The sequence below is a fragment of the Malaclemys terrapin genome, chromosome 3 (assembly GCF_027887155.1).
Source record: "Malaclemys terrapin pileata isolate rMalTer1 chromosome 3, rMalTer1.hap1, whole genome shotgun sequence".
NCBI classification, from domain to species: Eukaryota; Metazoa; Chordata; order Testudines; family Emydidae; genus Malaclemys; species Malaclemys terrapin.
The window spans coordinates 75,365,420-75,386,900 of NC_071507.1; the positions used below are offsets into that span (position 1 = coordinate 75,365,420).

At 39.2% G+C, this 21,481-nt stretch overlaps 1 protein-coding gene across 1 annotated transcript in view; it reads right to left on the reverse strand.

Annotated features, from left to right (window-relative positions):
• RYR2 (ryanodine receptor 2) overlaps positions 1 to 21,481 on the reverse strand; it is a 687,809-nt gene that overhangs the window by 411,596 nt on the left and 254,732 nt on the right. Inside the window, exons 5-9 of the mRNA XM_054022704.1 lie at positions 21,137 to 21,151; positions 15,844 to 15,918; positions 14,949 to 15,027; positions 13,079 to 13,191; positions 1,467 to 1,566 (exon numbers count right to left, since the gene is read on the reverse strand). Coding sequence (XP_053878679.1) covers positions 1,467 to 1,566; positions 13,079 to 13,191; positions 14,949 to 15,027; positions 15,844 to 15,918; positions 21,137 to 21,151 — 382 coding nt within the window. The remainder of the gene's footprint in view (positions 1 to 1,466; positions 1,567 to 13,078; positions 13,192 to 14,948; positions 15,028 to 15,843; positions 15,919 to 21,136; positions 21,152 to 21,481) is intronic.

Genomic DNA, 21,481 nt, shown 5'->3' on the forward strand with positions numbered 1-21,481 from the left:
GGCTTTGCTGTAATAAAGTCTTCACTACTAATACTAATTGTTCCTGACATTACCCAGATGATTACCTATGCAAGGGACAATGCTGCTCCCAAAAATTAAGTCAATTAGTTAAAAACCTGTATCTATAAAAGAGGCAAAAAGGAAAAATTGTATTGACTTGAGTTTCAATCAAATGCTCTGATACAAAAATGTAAAACTGGCATCATTTTCATATGATCTTCTGTGGGTATGAACACCTCATCTGCTACTACTTTTCAGTCATGCACTGATAATTGCCTAACAATTCACTGTAGCAGACACCATTTTATTCAAGCTCTGAATGTGTAAAATGGCTCTGTTACCCTCACAGAACAAAGAAAATGAAGAGAATCGGTGTTAATGACAGTGCTAATCAAATCAGAACAAAACCAATGGCAATACCTGCTAGAAAAATCTGTCAGTTACAAAAATTTAAACTGGTGGGTGTTATTTGGTTTTATTTTTTAAAAAAACAATACACACCCTGCAGTAGATTGGGAAAGTAAGGATGTTTGTGAGTTTGCTAAAAGGACTGTCAGTACAGTATTTATAAAAGTAAATCACAAAATTTACTTTCTACAGAATTACAAATTATTGAGTTTCCTGCCATAAAAGATTATTTTGTAAGAAGGATCCCTCTTTCTCCTCTGCCCACAAACGTAGTAATATGTCATGGTGTTGAAATTCAGGAATTCTTTGCCCAAATTCACTTCAACAGTTGAATAAAAATTCTTTCTAGACTCTAAATATAACAGACCAATTCTACAGCCTGTCCCGTCCTGGCTCTTCCTCATCCATGGCCCATCCCAGTCCCATTCTCCTCACACAAGTAGTCCCATTCTCCTTGCCCAGCAAGTCCTAGGTTCACCCTTCAAGACAGATGCAGGGAATGAACCCAGGCCCTTTGGATTTATAAGCATGAACATCTACTGCCTGAGTTAAAGAAAAAGGCCCATAATTAGAAGCAGTAGCAAACTCATAATCCTCTAAATGTGGTCTAACGATTAGAGGTGGACAAATAGCCTCACTGTTAGTGTGGGCTACACACATATATAGAAATTGTTTGGTAACCTAAATACAGGTGTCACTACCAGTTCTCCCTATATGTATTGCAACCTTAAGATTGATATGAGCGAGTAATTTTAAATTTGGACTGTAAAATATTCTATCATTTATTTTCAACATTAATGTGACTTTAGGATAAAAATATTTACTTCATTTTTTTCCATTCCTTAGAAATAAGTGTGTAGAAAATCATTACTATACCCTTTGGTACAATTTTTAGTCTTGGTTTTTGGAACATATTTTTTACATCCATTTGTGAGATCAAATGTTCATGCAAGAGAAACCCCCTTGCTACAGTACATGAATCATTGGCAGATTTTTGGGGGGATGTATTTAATTCACAGTCCGGCGGACTCTAATAATTAAAGTCAAGTCAATCTTACCTTGGGCTACTTCACTTCCTGAGCTTATTGGGGCTACACTCCAGAGTGTTTGCTGGAAGGCTGCATCAACATGTAAGCTACCGTTGCCATAGGACAGATGCTACACAAAGGAGAGAAATTAGATATTTATTACAGATTTTAAAAATTCCTATCAGATGTTAATTAAATCACATGGAAACATTCATTCAGTATTAACACACAGTAATAGTCTCCATTGACTTTCACAGGCCAGGTTTACAGATTCAGTACATTCTATCACAGGGACGCATGTACAGCAGCTACAAAAGAAAAATAAATCCTCTGACCCATGCAAAATTGTTACATAATCCAAACCGGATTCATTTAATTTGATCTCTGTATATGAAGCCAATCAATATGTATCTAGGTCCTCAGTTCACAACCTACAAGCATCTGCTCCTGTCCTATAACATTATAGTTTTTATGTAGGGTCAAGCAAGACTCTGAAGTAAATCTATCTGCAGATCCTGAAGATGGGCATTAGCAATTACCATAAACGAAATACCAAAAGTCAGGGAAGCAACACCCTATAAATGGCAGTTACAAGAGAAGTCCAGTGAGGGGAGAATTACAATAATCTAGGCTAGAGGTGACAGAGGTGTGAGTGTTCCACATTAGTCCACATTAGAGAGAAAAAGATAATCCATCTAAACACCACAGAAATGGCAAAGTCTGCCATAAAGTTAGTTGATCTTAACTAAAAGCAAGGAGAAAACATTCTAGGTGGGAAGGATTAGTCATATCAAAATGGAAATCTGCCCGTTTTTTATATATATTTTATATCACTTCCCCTTTGATACTCCCAAAATGATTTTTCAAGATATTCAAAAGTCTCTTGTAATTTTATTTAGCAGTATCTTGGACCATGAATCCATTTGATGACTTTCTGACACCTGAAAATGAAAGGTGGTTTAGCCCTACTTAGTATAGAACATCACTGGAACTTGCACTTGTTATAATTTTACAGGTTGGCTATACTAGAATAGAGATTGTCTATGGCTTCTTCCTAAGAGGGAGGCAGACACTCTGGTGCCAGTTCATTGCCTCTTTCACCACTACTAACATCTCCTCTGAGTGTTTAGACTCAGTGGTTGCCTATTCATTTCAATCTGGGAGCAATTTATGGATTTTCTAAATTTGGCATTGGTTTATTCATCCTCCGTGCTTCTCAATGCACTTGGGGGAGGAGATATGCTTCAGGGTTTCCCTCTCGTGAATTAACTGTATGTATGAACTGCATTCACCATGCCAATCTATATCTGCTGCACCAATCACCAAGTTTTCTCTGCAGAAGTATGATACAGATACAGGTTCTCCCTCATACAAGTAAGGTAAAGGTTATATTGAGTCATTACAGTGGAGAAAATATGTATGTGAAGGGGAAGTAGGCAGAAAAGGGAGGGAAATACCCTCTGAAACAATTGAGTGAATAATAGCATACCTAGTCACTGTTTCCAGGGAGTAGTGGAGGCAGCACTAGATTAAAACCCATAACAAGTCTCTGTTTGCATTAGAAAGGAGTCATATAAGTGATTATGCAGAACATAAAGGTTCTTGGTGCTTTGGAACAAAAAACAGTTTCTAGCCAACCTTTTTGGTGAGATCCAAAACCAAAAAAGTCTTTTAGCACTTCTGCTATTTCCACATTTTCTGTCATTGTTCCCGGTCTCTCCCCATTGAGTAACAGACCTATGCTGTCGTTGGTCTTCCTTTTGTTTCTTATGTATTAGTAGAATATTTTCTTGTTGTCCTTCATGTCTCTAGCTAGTTTAATGTCATTTTGTGCCTTGGCCTTTTTAATTTTGTCCCTACATACTTCTCCCTTTTTTTTTTAATGTGTAGTCTGTTTTGCTAATGTACTCTCTGCTATCTTGGAGTGAGTGCCTAATACGCTTCCTCCTTCTCAGTTTCAGTTCTTTATGTGCCCAATCAGCAACCATCACATGGCTATCTTTTAAGTCTGTCTTCTTATCTGTTTTTGCTGTTTTTCTAAGTAGTGTGAAGATATATTTTGCTGTCTCAGACATTCTACTATTAAAAGATGTAACTTGCAGTAATCCTACAAAGCCTGCACTCTACATTGTCAGAATCTGTTCCATTAATATGTATTTGGGGACTTCTGATATACTGTAAAGACTACAGAGGAGCAACTGAGAACTGTCCGGTAAATAAGAACTTAGATTTTTAATTATTATTTATTTTACCAGATTAATAACTTTTCACATATAGTATCAAAAGTGTATTTTAAATTATTGGATTGTAACAGTGCTTAGATACCAAAGTAATGGGTGCTTTAGAAAATCCTAAACTAAGTTACCTAGATCAGACATGAGGAGCAACGGCAGATCCTTGACTTTAAGATAGTACTTCAATTTTTTTTTTAATTATATCTGACATACACTCAGATGGCTGGGAGACAGTCTACAACAGGTAATGACTAAAATAATAGTGTGTCAACTACCAACAGCATAATGGCAGTATGTCATCCCATCTTTCTGTTTCTTGCCTGGTCTCTCTCAGTGCATATCTTACTGCTGTGGCATTATACAAGCATTGCAAATCAGCCCACTGACCTCCCAGCTCATTTAGATGTATCAAGTAATAACCATTAATGTGAATAGAATGATATCTCCTAGTTATGCTATCTTTTTCCACAGGACACCTGCCTCATTCAGTGCATACGAAGGCTTGTGCTCACTGAATGAGCAGGTACTTTATATTTTGTTTTCTCTTCATTGTTCAGTGTGTGGCCCCATGTCTGGCATACTGCACACTATTCAAATCCTGCTCTGAATACAGAATTATTAATTTATTTATGGGCTTTTCTACACTACTCATCACTGAATCACCTGAATGCTTCACCAACATTAATGAATTTATCTTTCCAACACCCCTGCAAGGAATAGTGAAATAATTATTTCCATTTTACAGATGGGGAACTGAAGCACAGAGGCTATTATTAATCTGTATTACCATAGTGCCTAGGAGTTAGAGGTGGATTACTGTTTTGTGGGGCCCTGGGCCAGAGCAAGTGGGGGGGACCCCCCCTATACCTTCCACCTGCAGTCTTGCCCCCATTCTGCGTCTTCCGCCTGCAGCCTTCCTACAACTGCACACCATTCTGCCCTTTCCCCTCACAGCCCCTCCCCTGTTCCACCCCATTCTGTCCCCCCCAAAATGTGGCCCCCGTTTGCTCCTTTCTCTCCCCCTTCCCCACTGCAGCCCAAGACCGGAGAAGCTCTGTCCCCCCTCCCAAGGCCTTGGGACTGCAGCGGGGAATGAGAGCTCCTCCAGCCCTGAGGCTGCAGCATGCAGCCAGAGCTCCTCCAGTCCTGGGGCCGCAGCTGAGGTCTGGGGGTCCAGGCCATGGGGCTTCCCCTGCTGCCCCACGCAGGGGACCAGGGTCGGGGCTTCTCCCACTCCACCCACTCGGTGCTGCTGTCAGGGAGTGCAGCATGGCCTTGCCCCACCCCGGCACTTGTCGGCTGGGGGCGGGACACCCATTTTTCTGGGCCCCCGATTGGCCAGGGCTTCTGAGCACAGGCCCTGTGGGTCCATTGGCTAATCTGCCACTACTAGGAGCCTTAGTCATGGACCAGAACCCCACTGTGGTAACCACTGTACAAACACATGAATATGGCCTGATTTTTCAGAGAACCTAGTATTTTATAGCAGTTTATTTCAGCTCCCATTGACTTCAGTTGCAGCTGTCAGTGCTCAGAACTTCTGCAGATCAGATCAAACGTATCTCAAGTTGGGTACCCAGAAAATTAGCAACATATGTTTACTGGCCACCTGTGAAAAATTTCATTTAAGTGACTTGCCCAGTATCACATAGGAACTGTGTGGCAGAGATAGAATCCAGTTCTCCAGGGAAGCATTCAACTGCCTTAACTATGAAACCTTCTTTTATCTTCTTGAAGCACCCTGCCTTATTCACTACACACCTTTCAACGTCTCAACAAATGAAACAGATCCTACAGACAACAGCCTCATTAACTATCCAACTTGACTCACCCCCTTAGCACCATCCATCCAGTGCACTGAATGGGTGCAGAAGTCCAGTGGAAAAAATAGAATGTGATCATGTAATTAAAGATTATATCATGCTGTACACACACAAGTGGATCAAATTAAAATTATGTAGGAAATCTTAATTCTGGCATTGCTTAAATTTAGAGGGCTTGACTTTGCAACTTTACAAAAAACTGCATTAAAGAACAGTATGTAATTGCCTGTGTTTTTAAAAAAGCAAATTAAAAAAAAAAAAAAAAAAACAGAAATTCCATCCTATGGAACCATACTGATCATCAGGGTTAGAAGTTTTAGATGCAAAGCAGAGGCCTCTGCCACGTGACATAACAAGTAACAGAGCAGTAGCAGGCTGTCACCTCTGTATGGACCGCCACTACAGGAAGAAGAGGCATACATTTTGCCAGTGGGTTTGACAGTTATTTGCAGACAGGAGAGGAATGTTGAAATTAGGATTCCTGAGTTCTATTCCAGGTTCTGAGGAAAACTCACCCTCTTCTACCTAGTCTGACCCTTTCCTGCCCCATGTCTTCCAGGCAGTCCTTGTCCCAGTCCCAGTTTCTTCACCCTCCCTATTTCTCTCCAGGTTCCAGTGCCCCATCACCACTATTTCATCCCAGCCCCCCCAACACTACCCTCTTTGGCTTCTTATCCCACTCTTCTATCCACCCCCAACCCTTTGTCCCAGTCTCCCCCATTGCCATTCCCTCATCACTCTGCATTCAAGTCTGGATTTTTTCTCCTTGCTACCTGAGAGCCATCAGGGAGACAATGAAGACAGAAGACAGAGAGTCTCCCAGCTCTCGGTTCCTGCACCTGACTCCACAGCCCCAGCTCCCACTAGCCAGGTGGAGCAAATGCAGGTGAAGTTCTGCTCAGCCCTTGCAGCTTCAGAATGGAGCATGCTCAGTACAGACAAATCTTTGGAAAATTTATCAGTCAGACTTTAAGAAGTCTCTACTGAGTATGTGAAAACATTTTCAGGGGCTGATAATTTGGATACCTTTGGGCTGATTTTCGCAGAGATGGCAGAAGGTTCATCCTTACAGGGAACGAGTTGTAGGAACTTTTTCAACATGGGCAAAACTACATATTTTCCCCCTAACCTCATTCTGAGAAACAGCTGAACCATTTTCATTGAAATTAAAAAAAAAAGAACAAAAACAAACAAACAAAAAACACCAGACTGAGGCAGACACCCATCATGGAAAATTTCAGCCCAAATTCTTTGGCGAACTAAGCAGCAACTGAAAACAGTGTCTTGAAATGGACAGCATCAGGCAAACTTAATTGCTAGCTGCACCCCTTCTAACAAGAAAAGAATCAGACCATAAAACAGCTATTAATCAGTCCTAGTGTTTAAATCAAAGGAGATTTAACACAATATTTTATAAACATATGTAAAACTCTGCAGCCTATCTATGATTTCTGAAAAACTGAAGTCTCCCCTAGCACAGCAGGTTCTCCCATCATTTGTAGCCTCACTTAACATAATATATATTGACCTAAAGGAAAATAATCTCTCACAATCACAGCTCTGTTCATTGGTGTTCACTGCAGAATCTTGTGCATCTGATTTATTGAAATTCTTAAACATGAGAAGGATATCTCTGCAAGAACCTTCAAGCCATGCCTCTAGTACCACAATTACATCTAGAAAACAATAGCTCCAAATGACTAGCTCATTTTATTTTAAATGCAGCACTCAAGGCATGCACAAACGCTGACACGAAAGAAATGCAGAGTGCACTGTGGAAATAAACAATATATTTCAATCCACACATTTCCGTCACTCAAGGAAAAACATACTTAAATGTACCTAATGTTTCTGTACTGAAGAACGTGCTGGTGTGCAGAGAGCAAAATATTAAGAAAACAAAAAGCCGGCTGAAGGCTTCCTTACAGCTAAGCCATGTCAGTGCTGATATCTCATCTAGTTGTAGCTGATAATTATGGGCTCTTTAAATTTCTCAGCCTTTCCCAAGTAGCAAAAAAGGCTTCCTTTCTGGTGCAACTTGAGAAGTGTATGTTAAAGATTATACTGCAGCTATTAAAGCCACTGCTGCACTGGAGGAGAGAAAGGGGTTCAGAGGGCCACACACACCAGTAGCAGTATCTGGAAATATTCTGCCTGCAAGCAATGCCTCCGAGGGTGCTTCAGGACTCTACATGAAACCAGCAATGGCATCATCATCGAAGCAGGATCAATATCAGCTAGTGTAGGAAATGGAAGTTACAGATTTGCTCCAGTGGGGCTAACACCTTTGCCCTTTTCTTCTCTTTGCTTAGAGCAAACGGGGTGGGGGGGGATGCAACCCTCGTGGAGCACAACGAGATTATCAGGGGGCATGAGGACCTGATAGGGTCACACTGAAGAGCCAGGGTCAGGAGGGGGTTCTGTTTGGTGAGGCTCTATGCAGTCAGTATTAGCTACTTGGACCAGGCTCCCTGCCCATCTTACTCCCCCACTGCTACAGTTACCTTCCTCTGCTGGGGAGGCCAGTGGGAACACTAAGTGGGGAGCTGAAAGCTGCACCCCAGGAGTACTCATCCCCTGGAAGAGAGAGCCCCCTCCTGACCCCAGCCCTTCAGCACATTAGCTTGCCCATTAGCTTCCCCTGCACAGGTGGGGAGCGAGATAGGCAAGGAACCGGGTCCCGGCAGCTGAAACTGCCCAACTGCTGCAGGGAGCAAAAGGTTTCCTCAGCTGCACTGGGTAAGTCCCCCCTTAGAAAGAGGGGGGCATGCATGGGACATGAATCTCTGATAGGGGCTCAGAAAAAAAATGTTGTGGAACCTCTGGGTGAGAGAACACAAGTAGCTGACTCTTGCCCTCCAGGTACCCTCTTTCTCCCCAACTCCTTGCACTCCACAGCAGGATCCAGAATATGGCTCTAAATGAGTATTAACCCTTTCAGCCATGGGACAGAGGGTCATTTTTTATTTCTCAGATAATTACCCTTGCCAGCCAACCAAGCAATACCAGTAGGTTCCAAAACATGTCTTGAAAGGACCTTCCTCACAAAAGCTGTGCCTCTGAGAAGGAATTCAATGGAACAGAAAGGATGTCTCCACAATTTTGCTTAGTTCTCCTTACAGAGACTGGGATCGGGCAAAGGGAAAGCCCAATGTGATGTAAAATAACCAAGTTATGGCTATTTTTATGCCAGGCAAGGAATCAAAGTTCACATAACTGTACCTACAGCTAGTTAGCCTCATGCTTTCTGTTCTCTTTATGCTGCAGGAGGGAAGAACATTTGATTTTAAGACTATTTTAAAGTAAGCAGTCTTCAGAAAAAGCGTAAGAGGGAAAACTGGCATAGTGCCTTCACAAACAAAAACACTGAACAGCATCCATCCTGCTAATTTGCCAGGTATAACTTCACTTCTGACTCAACTTGTTTTGTCCAAGTTAACGGACATACATGATACTGACAATGGTGGATGCTGTCAAAAAAGCATTTAGAAACGATATTTGCTTACAGGAAGGAAGAGAGGAACAGGAAGGGAAAGTAAAACCCTTAAAATTGTAGCTGTGTAAAGTTTTCATAATACAGCTAAAAACTTGACAGGTTTGGATACAAAAATGAAATGGAACCCAGGATCACTAAAAGATCTCTGAACCTTTTGAGCAAACCTGAGTTGAGTATTTTTTTGGAGGGGGGAACCAGCCCCTTGCATTCTGTGAAAAGAGTTGAAAATTCCAGGTTTTGATCCAAAATTAGGCAAAACCCAAGAAGTTTTAGTAGGATTGAACATTTTGCTAAACCCTAGTCCCTTTTTATCCATCTGATGAAGCAAAGCAGCCAGAAAGGTAGTGTAAACAGCCAGCCAGGGACCCACGGGGTAGCTGGTGTATAGCTGGGACTGCTAGCTATATACTACCCCTTTCCAGCCTCCCCCATCTACATATAGGGAGTGTCAGAGTGGGGGGTTATAGCGTGAGTCTACAGGCATATAGGAAATGTCACTCTACATCAGACACAAGGTCTGACTAGTCTTGTATCATGATAGCGGCTATTTCCAGATATTTTAATAGGCAGCAGGTTTAAAACAAACAAAAGGGAGTATTTTTTGACACAATGCACAGTCAACCTGTGGAACTCCTTGCCAGAGGATGTTGTGAAGGCCAAGACTATAACAGGGTTCAAAAAAGAACTAAAAAAGTTCATGGAGGATAGGTCCATGAATGGCTATTAGTCAGGATGGGCAGGGATGGTGTCCCTAGCCTCTGTTTGCAAGAACCTGCGAATGGGCGACAGGGGATGGATCACTTGATGATTACCTGTTCAGTTCATTCCCTCTGGGGCATCTGGCACTGGCCACTGTCGGAAGACAGTATACTGGGCTAGATGGACCTTTCGTCTAACCCAGTATGGCCGTTCTTATGTTCAGAGGAAGGAGAAAGAATGCCTCAGCAGGCAGATGTGGGATAATGATGAAAGTATCAGCCTACGCTCTAATAGTTAGACAGTTTAAACCCTGAAGTAGGAGGTTTAATATCCCTTCCAAATTTTCATCATAATTAATTATGATTACATAAAAACACTATCTTAAAAAGGAACACTATTATAGTCACACGGTCAAACACTCAAAAATTAGGAAACACCAGAATTGAGGTTGCCTGTGCAACCTTTATCCAGCACATACAGTCTGTAATTATATGATCATATATTACGTTTTCCATATAACCCCTGCTTTGTTCAGGGCACAGGATGGATGGCGTTCACTTAATCAGCAGCTATTTAATATTTTGTTTTATTCTAATTGTTCAATGTGTGGTCTCAAGACTTATTTACTGCATGCTATTCAAACCCTGCTCTGAATACATGGGCAACACTATGTGTTCTTCCCTATCCGCATTCTCACAAACAGCTTCAGCCCAAACTGTTAAAGTTTAGCCAAATCATAAGCAAGTAAAACTAGGGCCTCTCAATGGGAAGTGTAGGGCAAGCTTAATATTAAGCTGCACTTCCAACCCCATCTATTACAACTTTGGTTATTCCCTTGCGCTCCAGAAGTCTCTGATTGCATGAAGGCTCTTGTATTCAAGGCCCTCTTATGGCATAAATAAAGATTTAGAGTGAGTACCTTTCCTATTTCACAAGCAGCTGTTCCTTTGTCCTGGGAGGGTGACAGAAGTCAGCCGCACTGTATTAGAAAATATTCTTCCAATTCAAGATACATAATCTTTTTAAAGGAATTTCTCCCTGTCCCCAATCAGTCAACAATGCTGAAACAATTTCAGGAAGAAACTTCCATTTCTAATGATATCAGAGTATTAGTTTCCCATATTTTAAGTCATTGTCATCTTGGATGTGAAAGAGAAGCAAATCTCAAGCCTTCTTAGATTTGCATAATGCAGTTGCAGACCAGCATTATAATCAGTATAGTAACTATGTGTCTCTTGTGATGTAGAAATTATTACACTGTATTGAACATCTCTGCACTGAAATAACTGCAGTTTTCAAGTTTTTAAATTGATTTTCTAACACATTACTCAGCTGAGTCTCTAAGGTGCCACAAGTACTCCTGTTCTTCTTTTTGCAGATACAGACTAACACGGCTGTTACTCTGAAACTTCTCATTGCTACTAATTCTCATTTTATCTTCATCATTCCTCTTGTATTTCATTTTCAGATCTATGGAATTTGTTCTGGGGGATGTTTAAAAGACTAACAATTCATTGTGATCCAGATCCTTATTCACTTGAAATACACAAAATGTTAATTGAATGTTAAAAGATTGGCATATTCGAAAGCTATCAGTGGTGAGCTCTGCTATCAACCATACATATCTGGCACACATGAGTGCAGCAGCAGTTTTTAAAAATACACATTAGATGGTGGCACATGCTGGCAACATTGAGACGTGTTCACAGAACTCTGTTGCCCCAACAGAGGAAACTGACTGGTTATGGGTCCAACCTAATGGCCAGCAATATTTATAAGAGAACATCATTTTGATCTGATTGGGTTAGGCAGAGTCATACTCTGTCCTTGAAAGGAAGTGGTCACAGCCCAGTGCAGATATTATAACAACACTTAGCTTTTATGGAATGTTTTTAATCAGTACATCAAATCACTTTAAAAGAGATGCGACAGGTGCCGGCCTATAGTGGGGGGGGAGGGACGGAGCGGAGTGAGGGCAGCAGCTTCAGCAGTGTCACAGCACTTTGGAGGAAAAAAGAAAAAAAGGCAGGACTATAACTCAGGTCTCTTGATTTACAGTCCATTGCTCCACCTACTGGACCATGATGGCTCCCTATCAATGCAGTAGTTCTTCCTTGGATTCGGGAGCAGATAGTTCAGGTGAGAAAGCTTGTCACATATTTTATTACTGCTGGTAAAGTTATTAACTCTCCACACTCACTTTTTACACTGCAAATAGAAAGCATCATATGGCAAAAAAGATCTGGCATTGACTACCCTCTTATATGGAAGACTATGCTCATTTCTGAACTAGTAGGAAGTAAGCAATCTATATGCATTGCTTTCCGCCCATTTCAACCAACCCCCAACAAATAGACAAGATGGCAGAATTGCAACACAATAATTTTCTTGTATTTTAGGATGTAGTGTGCTCTCTTTCTGCCCAGTATTACACACATGATGGGATTTACAAAAAGATTTACATAGAACACTAATAAATTGGTGTTATGAAAAAAATTACTCTAAATTATCATATTTACCAAAATGTATATGGCCAAGTAGGCTGTAATAGCCCCGAAGAGGTTATTTATAGACTACAGGTAAAAACCACACTTTTTTACTTATGTATTTTTTTTTTAAATCTACACTTTTCTCAGTCTTAATTATATCTTATTTAAATCATAGATGGAATATATCTTGATATATTTCACACTTTTTCTTTAAAATACAATTTAACAATGAATTTCGCAAATTGCAAATGGTACTTGAATACAATGAAGACTGTGATACAAACTAACAATAGCAGTGAAATGCAAGGCCTGAGAAAGAAAAGAGGAGAGTTAGATTACAATTGTAATGATGTAAAATTATTCCTCCCACAGTTAGATGAGTTTAGACTCAATATCTGTTTTTAAATGATTATTGATTCACTTACCAGTTTGTTTTACAACCTTAACCTTATGCAGGTAGATTTTTTTTTAATTCTGATATAAAGTTTTATTTCATATATAAAAAGGGCTGTTAATCTCAGATCTATTATACAATTCCACAATTATGTTAGGATCTTCTATAGTATGAATTCATAATTACTATTTCATTTTCATATAATTAGTAAATTTATTCAAGAACCAATAACATCAATATCATTATCCTATATACCAATGTCACTACTTCCAGACCTATGATGTTTTGGTTTATGTCATGATATCAGTGTTAGCTCTTATGCTCAAGCAGTATTAACAGCTATTTATATTTTATCAAACACTGAGATTGTATTATTTAATCTATACTTTAGAGAAAAAATTGCAGATCAAACTGTAGAGCAATAGCTTTATTAATTTCCATGTCATTTTCTGGATCATCATTTCTATAAGACAAGCACAATCTATATATTCTTACTGTAGCACTTACTAAGTATCTTTCTGAAGATATACTAACTAAGATGAGGTCATCTCCAACACGCACTTTTTCTCCCTCTGATCGCTGTTTGGAGGCAGGATGTATGGTCCACCAGCAGGCCTCACCTGTGTTGTCATGGATTAATGAAAGACACATTAGAAAGGAAATTCTTGGTATTATTCTTATTTCTTCAGTTTTATTTGGATTTTTTAAAAAATTCTTATTAATGTCCATATGTACTTTAATGCCTTGTATATAGTTAACACTTTGTTTGACATACTTTCCTGAGATACGATTCATTACAGTATATTCATTGGCTAAATCACTAGGGGAAGTCACTTAATCTCTCTGATCTTAGTATAAAATGTAGACAATATTTCCTCTCCCCCATTCTAGGAGATTGAGTTATAAAGATATTAGAACCTGTTATATTTGAATGTATTTCTTAACTTAAATACAAGTTCAAAGGGTTTATTTTTAATTATTCAAAAGGTCTGAGCCCTGATGTCCTGACCTCGTTTTTACTCACTCAGGCAACCCCTTCCCTCCCCACCTTCCCCCCCCTCAGGCTTGAGAGTCCAAGCTCCAACCCAAGTCTCAATATCAAAGCACCATCTACACAGCTAACTGTAGACCACTGGCCCCACTAGCACAAGTCTGTGGACCCGGGCTCAGAGGCTCGCTCCCAGATGTAGTCCTGGCAGACCCAAAGTCTAAGGACTTTAGCTAAGGACAGAACATGCTGTCCTTGAGTTATCGTTCCTGCATTACCACATTAAAAAAATCTGTTATGGCTCAGAGACTTGTATCCTTCTCTATCAGAGATAGGAATACTGAAGAGGATACGTGCTCAGCCAACAGAGTATAGGAACAGCTCACATGTGTTGGAATAACGGTCTGGTAATGATCAGTGATGACAAGATAGGACTAACAATTCTAAGCTCTTTAGGAAACGCAATCCAGTCTTCTTTCACTAAGGGACCTTCCTTGTCACTATGTCACAAGGTTTTGAGTAAGAATGGGGAAGAAGAAATTCTCCTCTGAGAACGAGGGCATAGATATTGAGGGGAAATCCACCAATGAGGACGCAAAAGAGATTATCAAAAATTAACCTGTTAGTAAAAGAAAGCATTGTTAAATTAAGACTATAGTCAATTCTTTGGTCTAACGCCACTAGAAGGTACTGTACATGTAGCTTTCATTCATAATAAGAGTACTTGTTAATTTGTTTGCAAATTAGTTTCCATAATGAAGCCCGTTTTCAGATACTCATGGCATTTGGAAAAAATTGTTCCTTTTCAAATATATATTATAAAATCTTGCTAATTAAACAATTTTGTAGCCCTGTGAGACTTGTAGGAAATTGTCTCCAGTCAACAGCAGCAGCAAAGGAGAAACCTCATCCGTACCCCTCACCTAACTTTAGTAAGCAGAGGTGATTTCTCTCTCTCCCGCTTTCAAAAAGAAAGAAAGAAAGAAAGAAAGAAAGAAAGAAAGAAAGAAAGAGAAAATCGAGAAAAAGCCAAACCACCTACATTATTGCAACATTAATGATGTAGAATTAAAATTAAACAAATGTACAAGATAAGGATTTTACCGCAACAATAACTTGGCCATGTACCATATCCTTAATATTCTACATCATACATTTTACAGCCTAAAAAAGACACATTAAACTATGTATTTGGTATGAAAAAATGGAATATAAAATATTGCATATGTGCAACATGGCCATGGTAACATTGTAAGAATCTTAATTTCTGTGCCTTTAACTTTGTAGTCACACCTTTTTAAAGTAGTTTGCATTTATATCAATTTAATCTAATGATTAAACAAAAGGAATCCTCCGTGGCATGGGGTTCCTTAAGAGAGAAAGTTTTACCTGTTGTGTCTTCTTGCAATCCCACATCAAATGCCAATTTATCCATCGAAGACCGTGAGGTGGAGAGGCAGCAAAGATACTACCAAAAAAAAAAAAAAAAGTCTCAGTAGTTTTTTTTCATGCCTGATTTCTTATTCTGAATGTTACAAGCCATCAGCCTGCTATTATAGAACTTTTTATCACTTCTTGAACAATCCTAACCACTCTCTTTTAAAGCACCAGGATTTTAACTGCCTGTTAATGAGAACAGCACTTGAGCTAAGATTAATGTTCTGAAATATGTTGTCAGTCTTCATCTACATCAGCTTTTCAGTGAAAAACAGGGAGAGCAATACTGACAATGGAATGATTTCCACTGGAGTTTAATTTCTAAGATTTTGATGGGTCTTTTAGGAAGCTTTGAACCTGGATGCTCCAGAAAGGTATTGAAATTGGCAAGATTTCTGTCTGAAGTATATACAAGGTTCTGTCTCCTTGTCCATTCAATCTTTGGCCGGTGTTCAAATTGCCAACCAGACAGCAGTTGTGGCAATACTGTAATTTATGTAATGTGAACAATTATCCCATTGGGAAAGGAAATGAGAAGTCATGAACCCATTTAACATAGGCCAACAGACAGGGATCAGATATTAATTATTTTTGGTCTGTATCAACATGGGCTGGATTTCAAAAGAGAACCTACAAGTGAAAGACACTGTTTCTTATTACCAGTCTCCTAACCCACTTTGTTGCCATAAGTTCAGCGGGAGAAACACTTCTCTCATGTGAATAATTCACAGGATAATTTTAAATGGCAATAGTTTGAGTGTTATCACTTGTAGGTATAAATACTGACAGAAAATAGATACAAACACTAGCATCAACACCTACACATCAAGGTAAAATTCATACATACCATGCCACTGTAGGAATGGCGCAGCAATATTGCATGTCCATAAAGAAGCGTTCGATGACCACCACCTTGTGCAGTCTGTACAGATAAAGAAAATTGGTTGATGGACAGGTTAGATTAAAATTAGACCCTTCTTCCAAACATAATCGGCTCCCAGGTAACATTTCCTCTTTATTTCCATTCAACACCCACAAACGTATCTGCCCCCTGCTAGTTAAATCGATTTTTTGATACAGATGAAGTTCGATGATTTGGCAGTAGTTAATACTGCCAATGTGTTCTCTTTAGCTGTGTAATCCAGTTAAGTAACCTTTGCTGCTTCTTACCATAGTGAAATTTTAATCAGAATGTATTACTTCAGTTGGACACTTCTCAGAAAAGACTTGGACAAGTGATTACTGAATTAAACTGTCATTTAATATCACATGTTCTTATTTGACTGATACGGGCAAAATTATGGACTTTGCATCCAGCCATATAGAGATTCTTTGTAGAGATCTTCAGGGAGATAAAAATCTTTCCCCTTAGGCTGAAAATGGAAGTGAAGCCACTCTTCAGGCCTCAGGAGTGACGTAACTTTGATGTGTGTTGTGTTACCTTCCATATGGGAATGGGGAGGCAGAATGGCCAGTGCATCTGTGTAGCCACAGATCAACAGGTCCTGTCAAGCCCCCTCCAGCCCCAGACTCCTGAAATATTGCTCCCCCATTTCCCAAGCAGTATAATCACACTTCTTCAACTGCATTCAGAGATGTCCAAACTCACAAGTGTTTGTCGCCTGGTGTCCAAATGATATCAGACAGCTTGCATTGTCTAACAGGAAATTAAGGCCAAAATGCTCAAAATTGCCCAATTTTTCATGCCCATCCTGAGAAACCACAAGCAAGTTTCTCAGAAGTACTGAGTACCCAGAAACTCCAGTGAAAGTCAACAAGATCTGTGAAGGGTCAGAACGTTCAAAAATCAGGCCCAAGTCATCTGAAGTTGGGCATCCAAAACTGGGAACGATACGCTTGAAAATGCTAACATGAGTGCACATGGTCTTGATGAAAATGAAACTAGCCAAGTAATAAAATCCATTTTAACACAAAGAGACTGCAGTAAATGATTTTTTACAACACAGAGATGTTTTGTTTTATATATAATCAGAATACTCACTGCCTGCCAACAAAACCTAATAATATTTGTTACAGCACTAGTCACTTTTTAATAGAGTGAGCTTCATTACAGTGCACATTTATTTTCACAGCTTCATGTACATTAAGTATCATCCATATGTAAATATGTTTTAAGTGTATAGCTACAACGGTTTTACATAAAGATCCATCAGATCTTAGACTTCGATATAAGAGTATTCCCATTTAAAAGCCCAAGTTTTTATTTTCCCATCTACAGCATTTCCCACTTCTTTTCCATCAAGGTGGAGTGAGTTCTTAATTGACTGGAGCTTCAGAATAAAAAAAGTGTACTGTGCCTAGCTAAAAAATGAATTGGCAGCAACAACACGCCATTATCTCACTGGCAGTTTGATAGCAATGCTGAAGCTCAATCTCACTGAATTGCTATGGTGACAACTCACAATTTTTCCTCAAATATCAGTTTTGTCTCTCCTAAGTTTAACCTACCTATCATGAAAGCAGACAGTTTGTAAGGACAAACAACTCAAAAGTAATAATTTTGGTGTTTTTAAGGAAGATCCATGGATCATGGCACATACCTTAATATCAAGTTTTTGGTTTTTGTCAGAGTATCCTTTATTTTCAATAAAATAAATACACTACACTGGGCATATTTAGAGGTACGTTTGTAAAAATTCATGTAGGATTCTCACTCAGTAACATGTTGTTTGGGACATCAAAGACCATGAATTCTTATTACAATAAACCCCAAGTCATGGTTTCTCTCACAAACACAGAGTCTTTATTATTATATGTAAAAACCTAGCTGGAGACACTAGTTGTCCAAAGTCACATGATGATTGGATGGTTGGTACTTTAAGGATGTCACACCTGTGTCTTTTCTACTCCATAGCCTTGCCTATATACAGAAGTTGCACTGATATAAATTCCATCAGTTCAGTGAAATTGATACAGATATTTGGGTGGAAAGCATTCCCACAGTGGGCTTACACCAGTGCATGCTGCAACACCTGTGTCCACATAGCAGCACATTGAACCGATGTAAACCTAGTGGAGTATGGAATGGTGTTCTTATTCCATGGACCCCTGAACTACCTGCAGGCTCACTGCTAGATGGAAAGTTTCACACCATAGTGCACAATTCGACTGGCATTGAAGGGAATTGAAGGAGTAGAGATCAAACACCCATAATCTCTTTCATTGTATCCTGGAAGGCATCTGTTGTCTGCCCCAGTCCAAGCTCTTCACTGCGCATGTGGATGAAGGACAGATGAACGCAGCTCTAATATCCATTGTTAGATAGGAAAGCCAATACTGTTATACTGGGGAGGATTCCAAAGGCAGATAGAATTGCCAGAGGATAACCGGAGTATTGGTGCCGTTGAGGAGTTCCTGGTTGCCAGACAGGTCAGTTCTTCATTGAATGGTGCAGTGTCGGATAGGAATGGGAGGACTTCTTGCTCCAGTGTTACTACATCAGTATAAGTGCATGACCATATTGCCACTACCTCGATTTAACTAGTGATGTAGAACTATGCCAGTAACAACAACAACAACAAAGGAGGAAGAACTATATAAAGTTAACTCATGGATCTATTGGTGGGAGACAGATGTGTGTAAATTTATGACTGCTCCTACCCAAATGAGGAAAGTTATATCAGTGCAATTTTTCTATGTAGAGTAAGTCAGAGTAACTTCTGATACTCTTTGGAGCATGACTACAGAACTGTAATGCTTCAACATCTGAACAGAAGTCCTAATTGCAACTCCTTTAATATATAAATATTCAAGCAGTTGCAGTCACCAAAGCCAGCAATTAACAACATCCCACAACTGCTGAATGTGTCAAAAGAAAGCAAGAGCTAAAGTGCATTGTTATGAAGAACAAGTTAACAGCTTTTTTGCAGCTGCAAAAACTAATTTTATGATGGATACCTCATGAGAAGGGAATTATGGTAAATGGTAAGTGCAATTATTGGAATTGTAAGGAAAAAATTTTGTGAAGCTCTAATAGGAGTTAAAGTTGATTAAAATAATAAGTTATGTCACATTCCGTTCCGTATTAGTACCTTCTAAAATATGGGCCCCATGATCTACATTAAATGTGGAAAAACCCAAAAATGTTACAGATGTTTGGCTGACATTTGTATAACACCTAAACTTTTATTTTCAGTAAAAGCAGTTATTAAGTACAGAGAGAGAGTGGTAATACCTTCCTTTGATTTCTTCAGCAATGTCTTCTAAAGCAAAGATTTACAAGATACAGTAGTAACTGTTTCAAATGTCGATTTTTTTTAAATGGCAACTACTCTAATGTTTTTAACCCAATGCTTGTAATCTTTAAAACAATGTGTACTAATGTTGTATTAAAATGTAGTATTCCTCTCATAAAAACCTGAGTCACTGCATTATTTCCAAAGCAAACTGGGCCCTCAAGGCTGCAGATAATTTATTACTATCATAGGCTTAAAATGCTAAAATGTGCTTTAAAACTGCTATCTGTAAAAACAAAATAATGACTAATACAGTAAATAGGGATTTATGCACAAGAACACTGTTGACTACTCTTTTTTCTAATGTCAGGTTATTAATACCTGTCAAGTGTTGATGCTGGGTAAAGCCAGTCATTCCACCAAATATATATGATTTTATTGTAGGAATGGTGGTTGTAGTTGGTTTAATTCCTTTTTCTCCATACAGAGTAGTGAATGGAGGACACTTTAATGCTGGAAGAGCTATTGCAACGACAACATTACACAATTCTTGTAAATCCAAGTTTGGTGGGATTTTGCTCTTTAACCTTCAGGTCACTGACATTGCCCAGTTTTAGAATCAGAACGTTTAGTTCATTAGCAAAATAATACAAATAGAGACTATAAAAGTACTATTTCATGTTACAGAGGGAAGGGAGGCTGTGACAGGGTCAGTCCAGATGGCTACAGGAGAGTGATAGAAGGCAGATATATTAGCCCCAGATTAAGTAGGTCTCTTTTCCCTGGGTAAGATAACAGGGAAGGTTCTAGAACAGTCAGGAACCTTCTGGAAACAATTAAGGCAGACAGGCTGATTAGAACTCCTGCAGCCAATCAAAAAGCTGCTAGAATCAATTAAGGCAGGCTAATCAGGGCACTTGGGTTTTAAAAAGGAGCTCACTTCAGCTTGTGGTGTGGGTGTAAGGAGCTGGGAGTGAGAGGATGTGCTGCTGGAGGACTGAGGAGTAGAAGCATTAACAGACACCAAGAAGAAGGTCCTGTGGTGAGGATAAAGAAGGTGTTGGGAGGAGGCCATGGGGAAGTAGCCCAGGGAATTGTAGCTGTTGTGCAGCTGTTCCAGGAGGCACTCTAGACGGCTGCAGTCCACAGGGCCCTGGGCTGGAACCCGGAGCAGAGGGTGGGACCGGGTTCCCCCCAAACCTCCCGATTGACCTGGACTGTGGGTTCTACCAGAGGGAAGGTTTCTGGGCTGTTCCCCAACCCACATGGTGAATCTCTGAGGCAAGAAAATCCGCCAATAAGCGCAGGACCCACCAAGATACAGAAGGAACTTTGTCACAAGGCTATTAATAAAAACAATAAACGTGAAAAAATATATTGATGGGGAAAAGCTTTCCATGCTTAGCTTATCTATGCTCCACCTACAGATTTAGAGAATTCGTCTAAAAGGAGGAGATTTTCAAAGGCACAACTAATTTGGGATCGAAGAAACCGGCCAAGCATAAAAAAAAAAAGTGATACAAAGAAAGAAGAGAGACAACAAATATATAAAAGCTATAAAATGTATCAAACGTTATCTTTTTCTAAATCATTAAAATACATTTTAGCAAAGGTTAAGAAGGTTTTCACCTCTTTAGACAATTGCTTTAATATTTTAAAACAATAGTTAAGAAAAGGTTTATCTGCCACTGTTAAAGTTATGCCTTCAAATACTATTGCTCTACATAGCCCAGAGTGCCTGCCTCCGCCCATCCATGATCATAAAAAAGCCTTAAACTAAGTTTGTGTGGTTTCTAAATCCATAGCTTTCAGAAGTCCAAGAAGTAAAAATCTGGTGAAAGTTTGATATTTACTTTAAAAAATAAAAATAAGAGATAAATAATGAACTAAATGAAATAGTCAAAAGTCATACAAAGTACAATACTAAATTTTTAGATTGCTTACCTTCATCATAAATTTCTAGAGAGCCATGGGGCGTAGGAGGGAAAAAGAGAAAACATACAATGAATATTTGCTCTCAGTCACTTAAAAATGTGCTGTGTTTTCCTTAAAATAGTGAACAAGATGCACTGAAGTAAAATCATATTTAAAAGCAGAATTTACCATAACAATTATACAATTACAGTATGTGCTAGAAAGCATATCTGCTCAAAACAATTATTCATAACTTCTGTACAATAATTTCCTCAATTTAGAGTATTATATTAAAGCATACATCAAATTAAATAGTTTTTATTGTGTAAATCAAAATGGAGTGCAGTGAACACAGGGGTAACAGTTGAAATATTT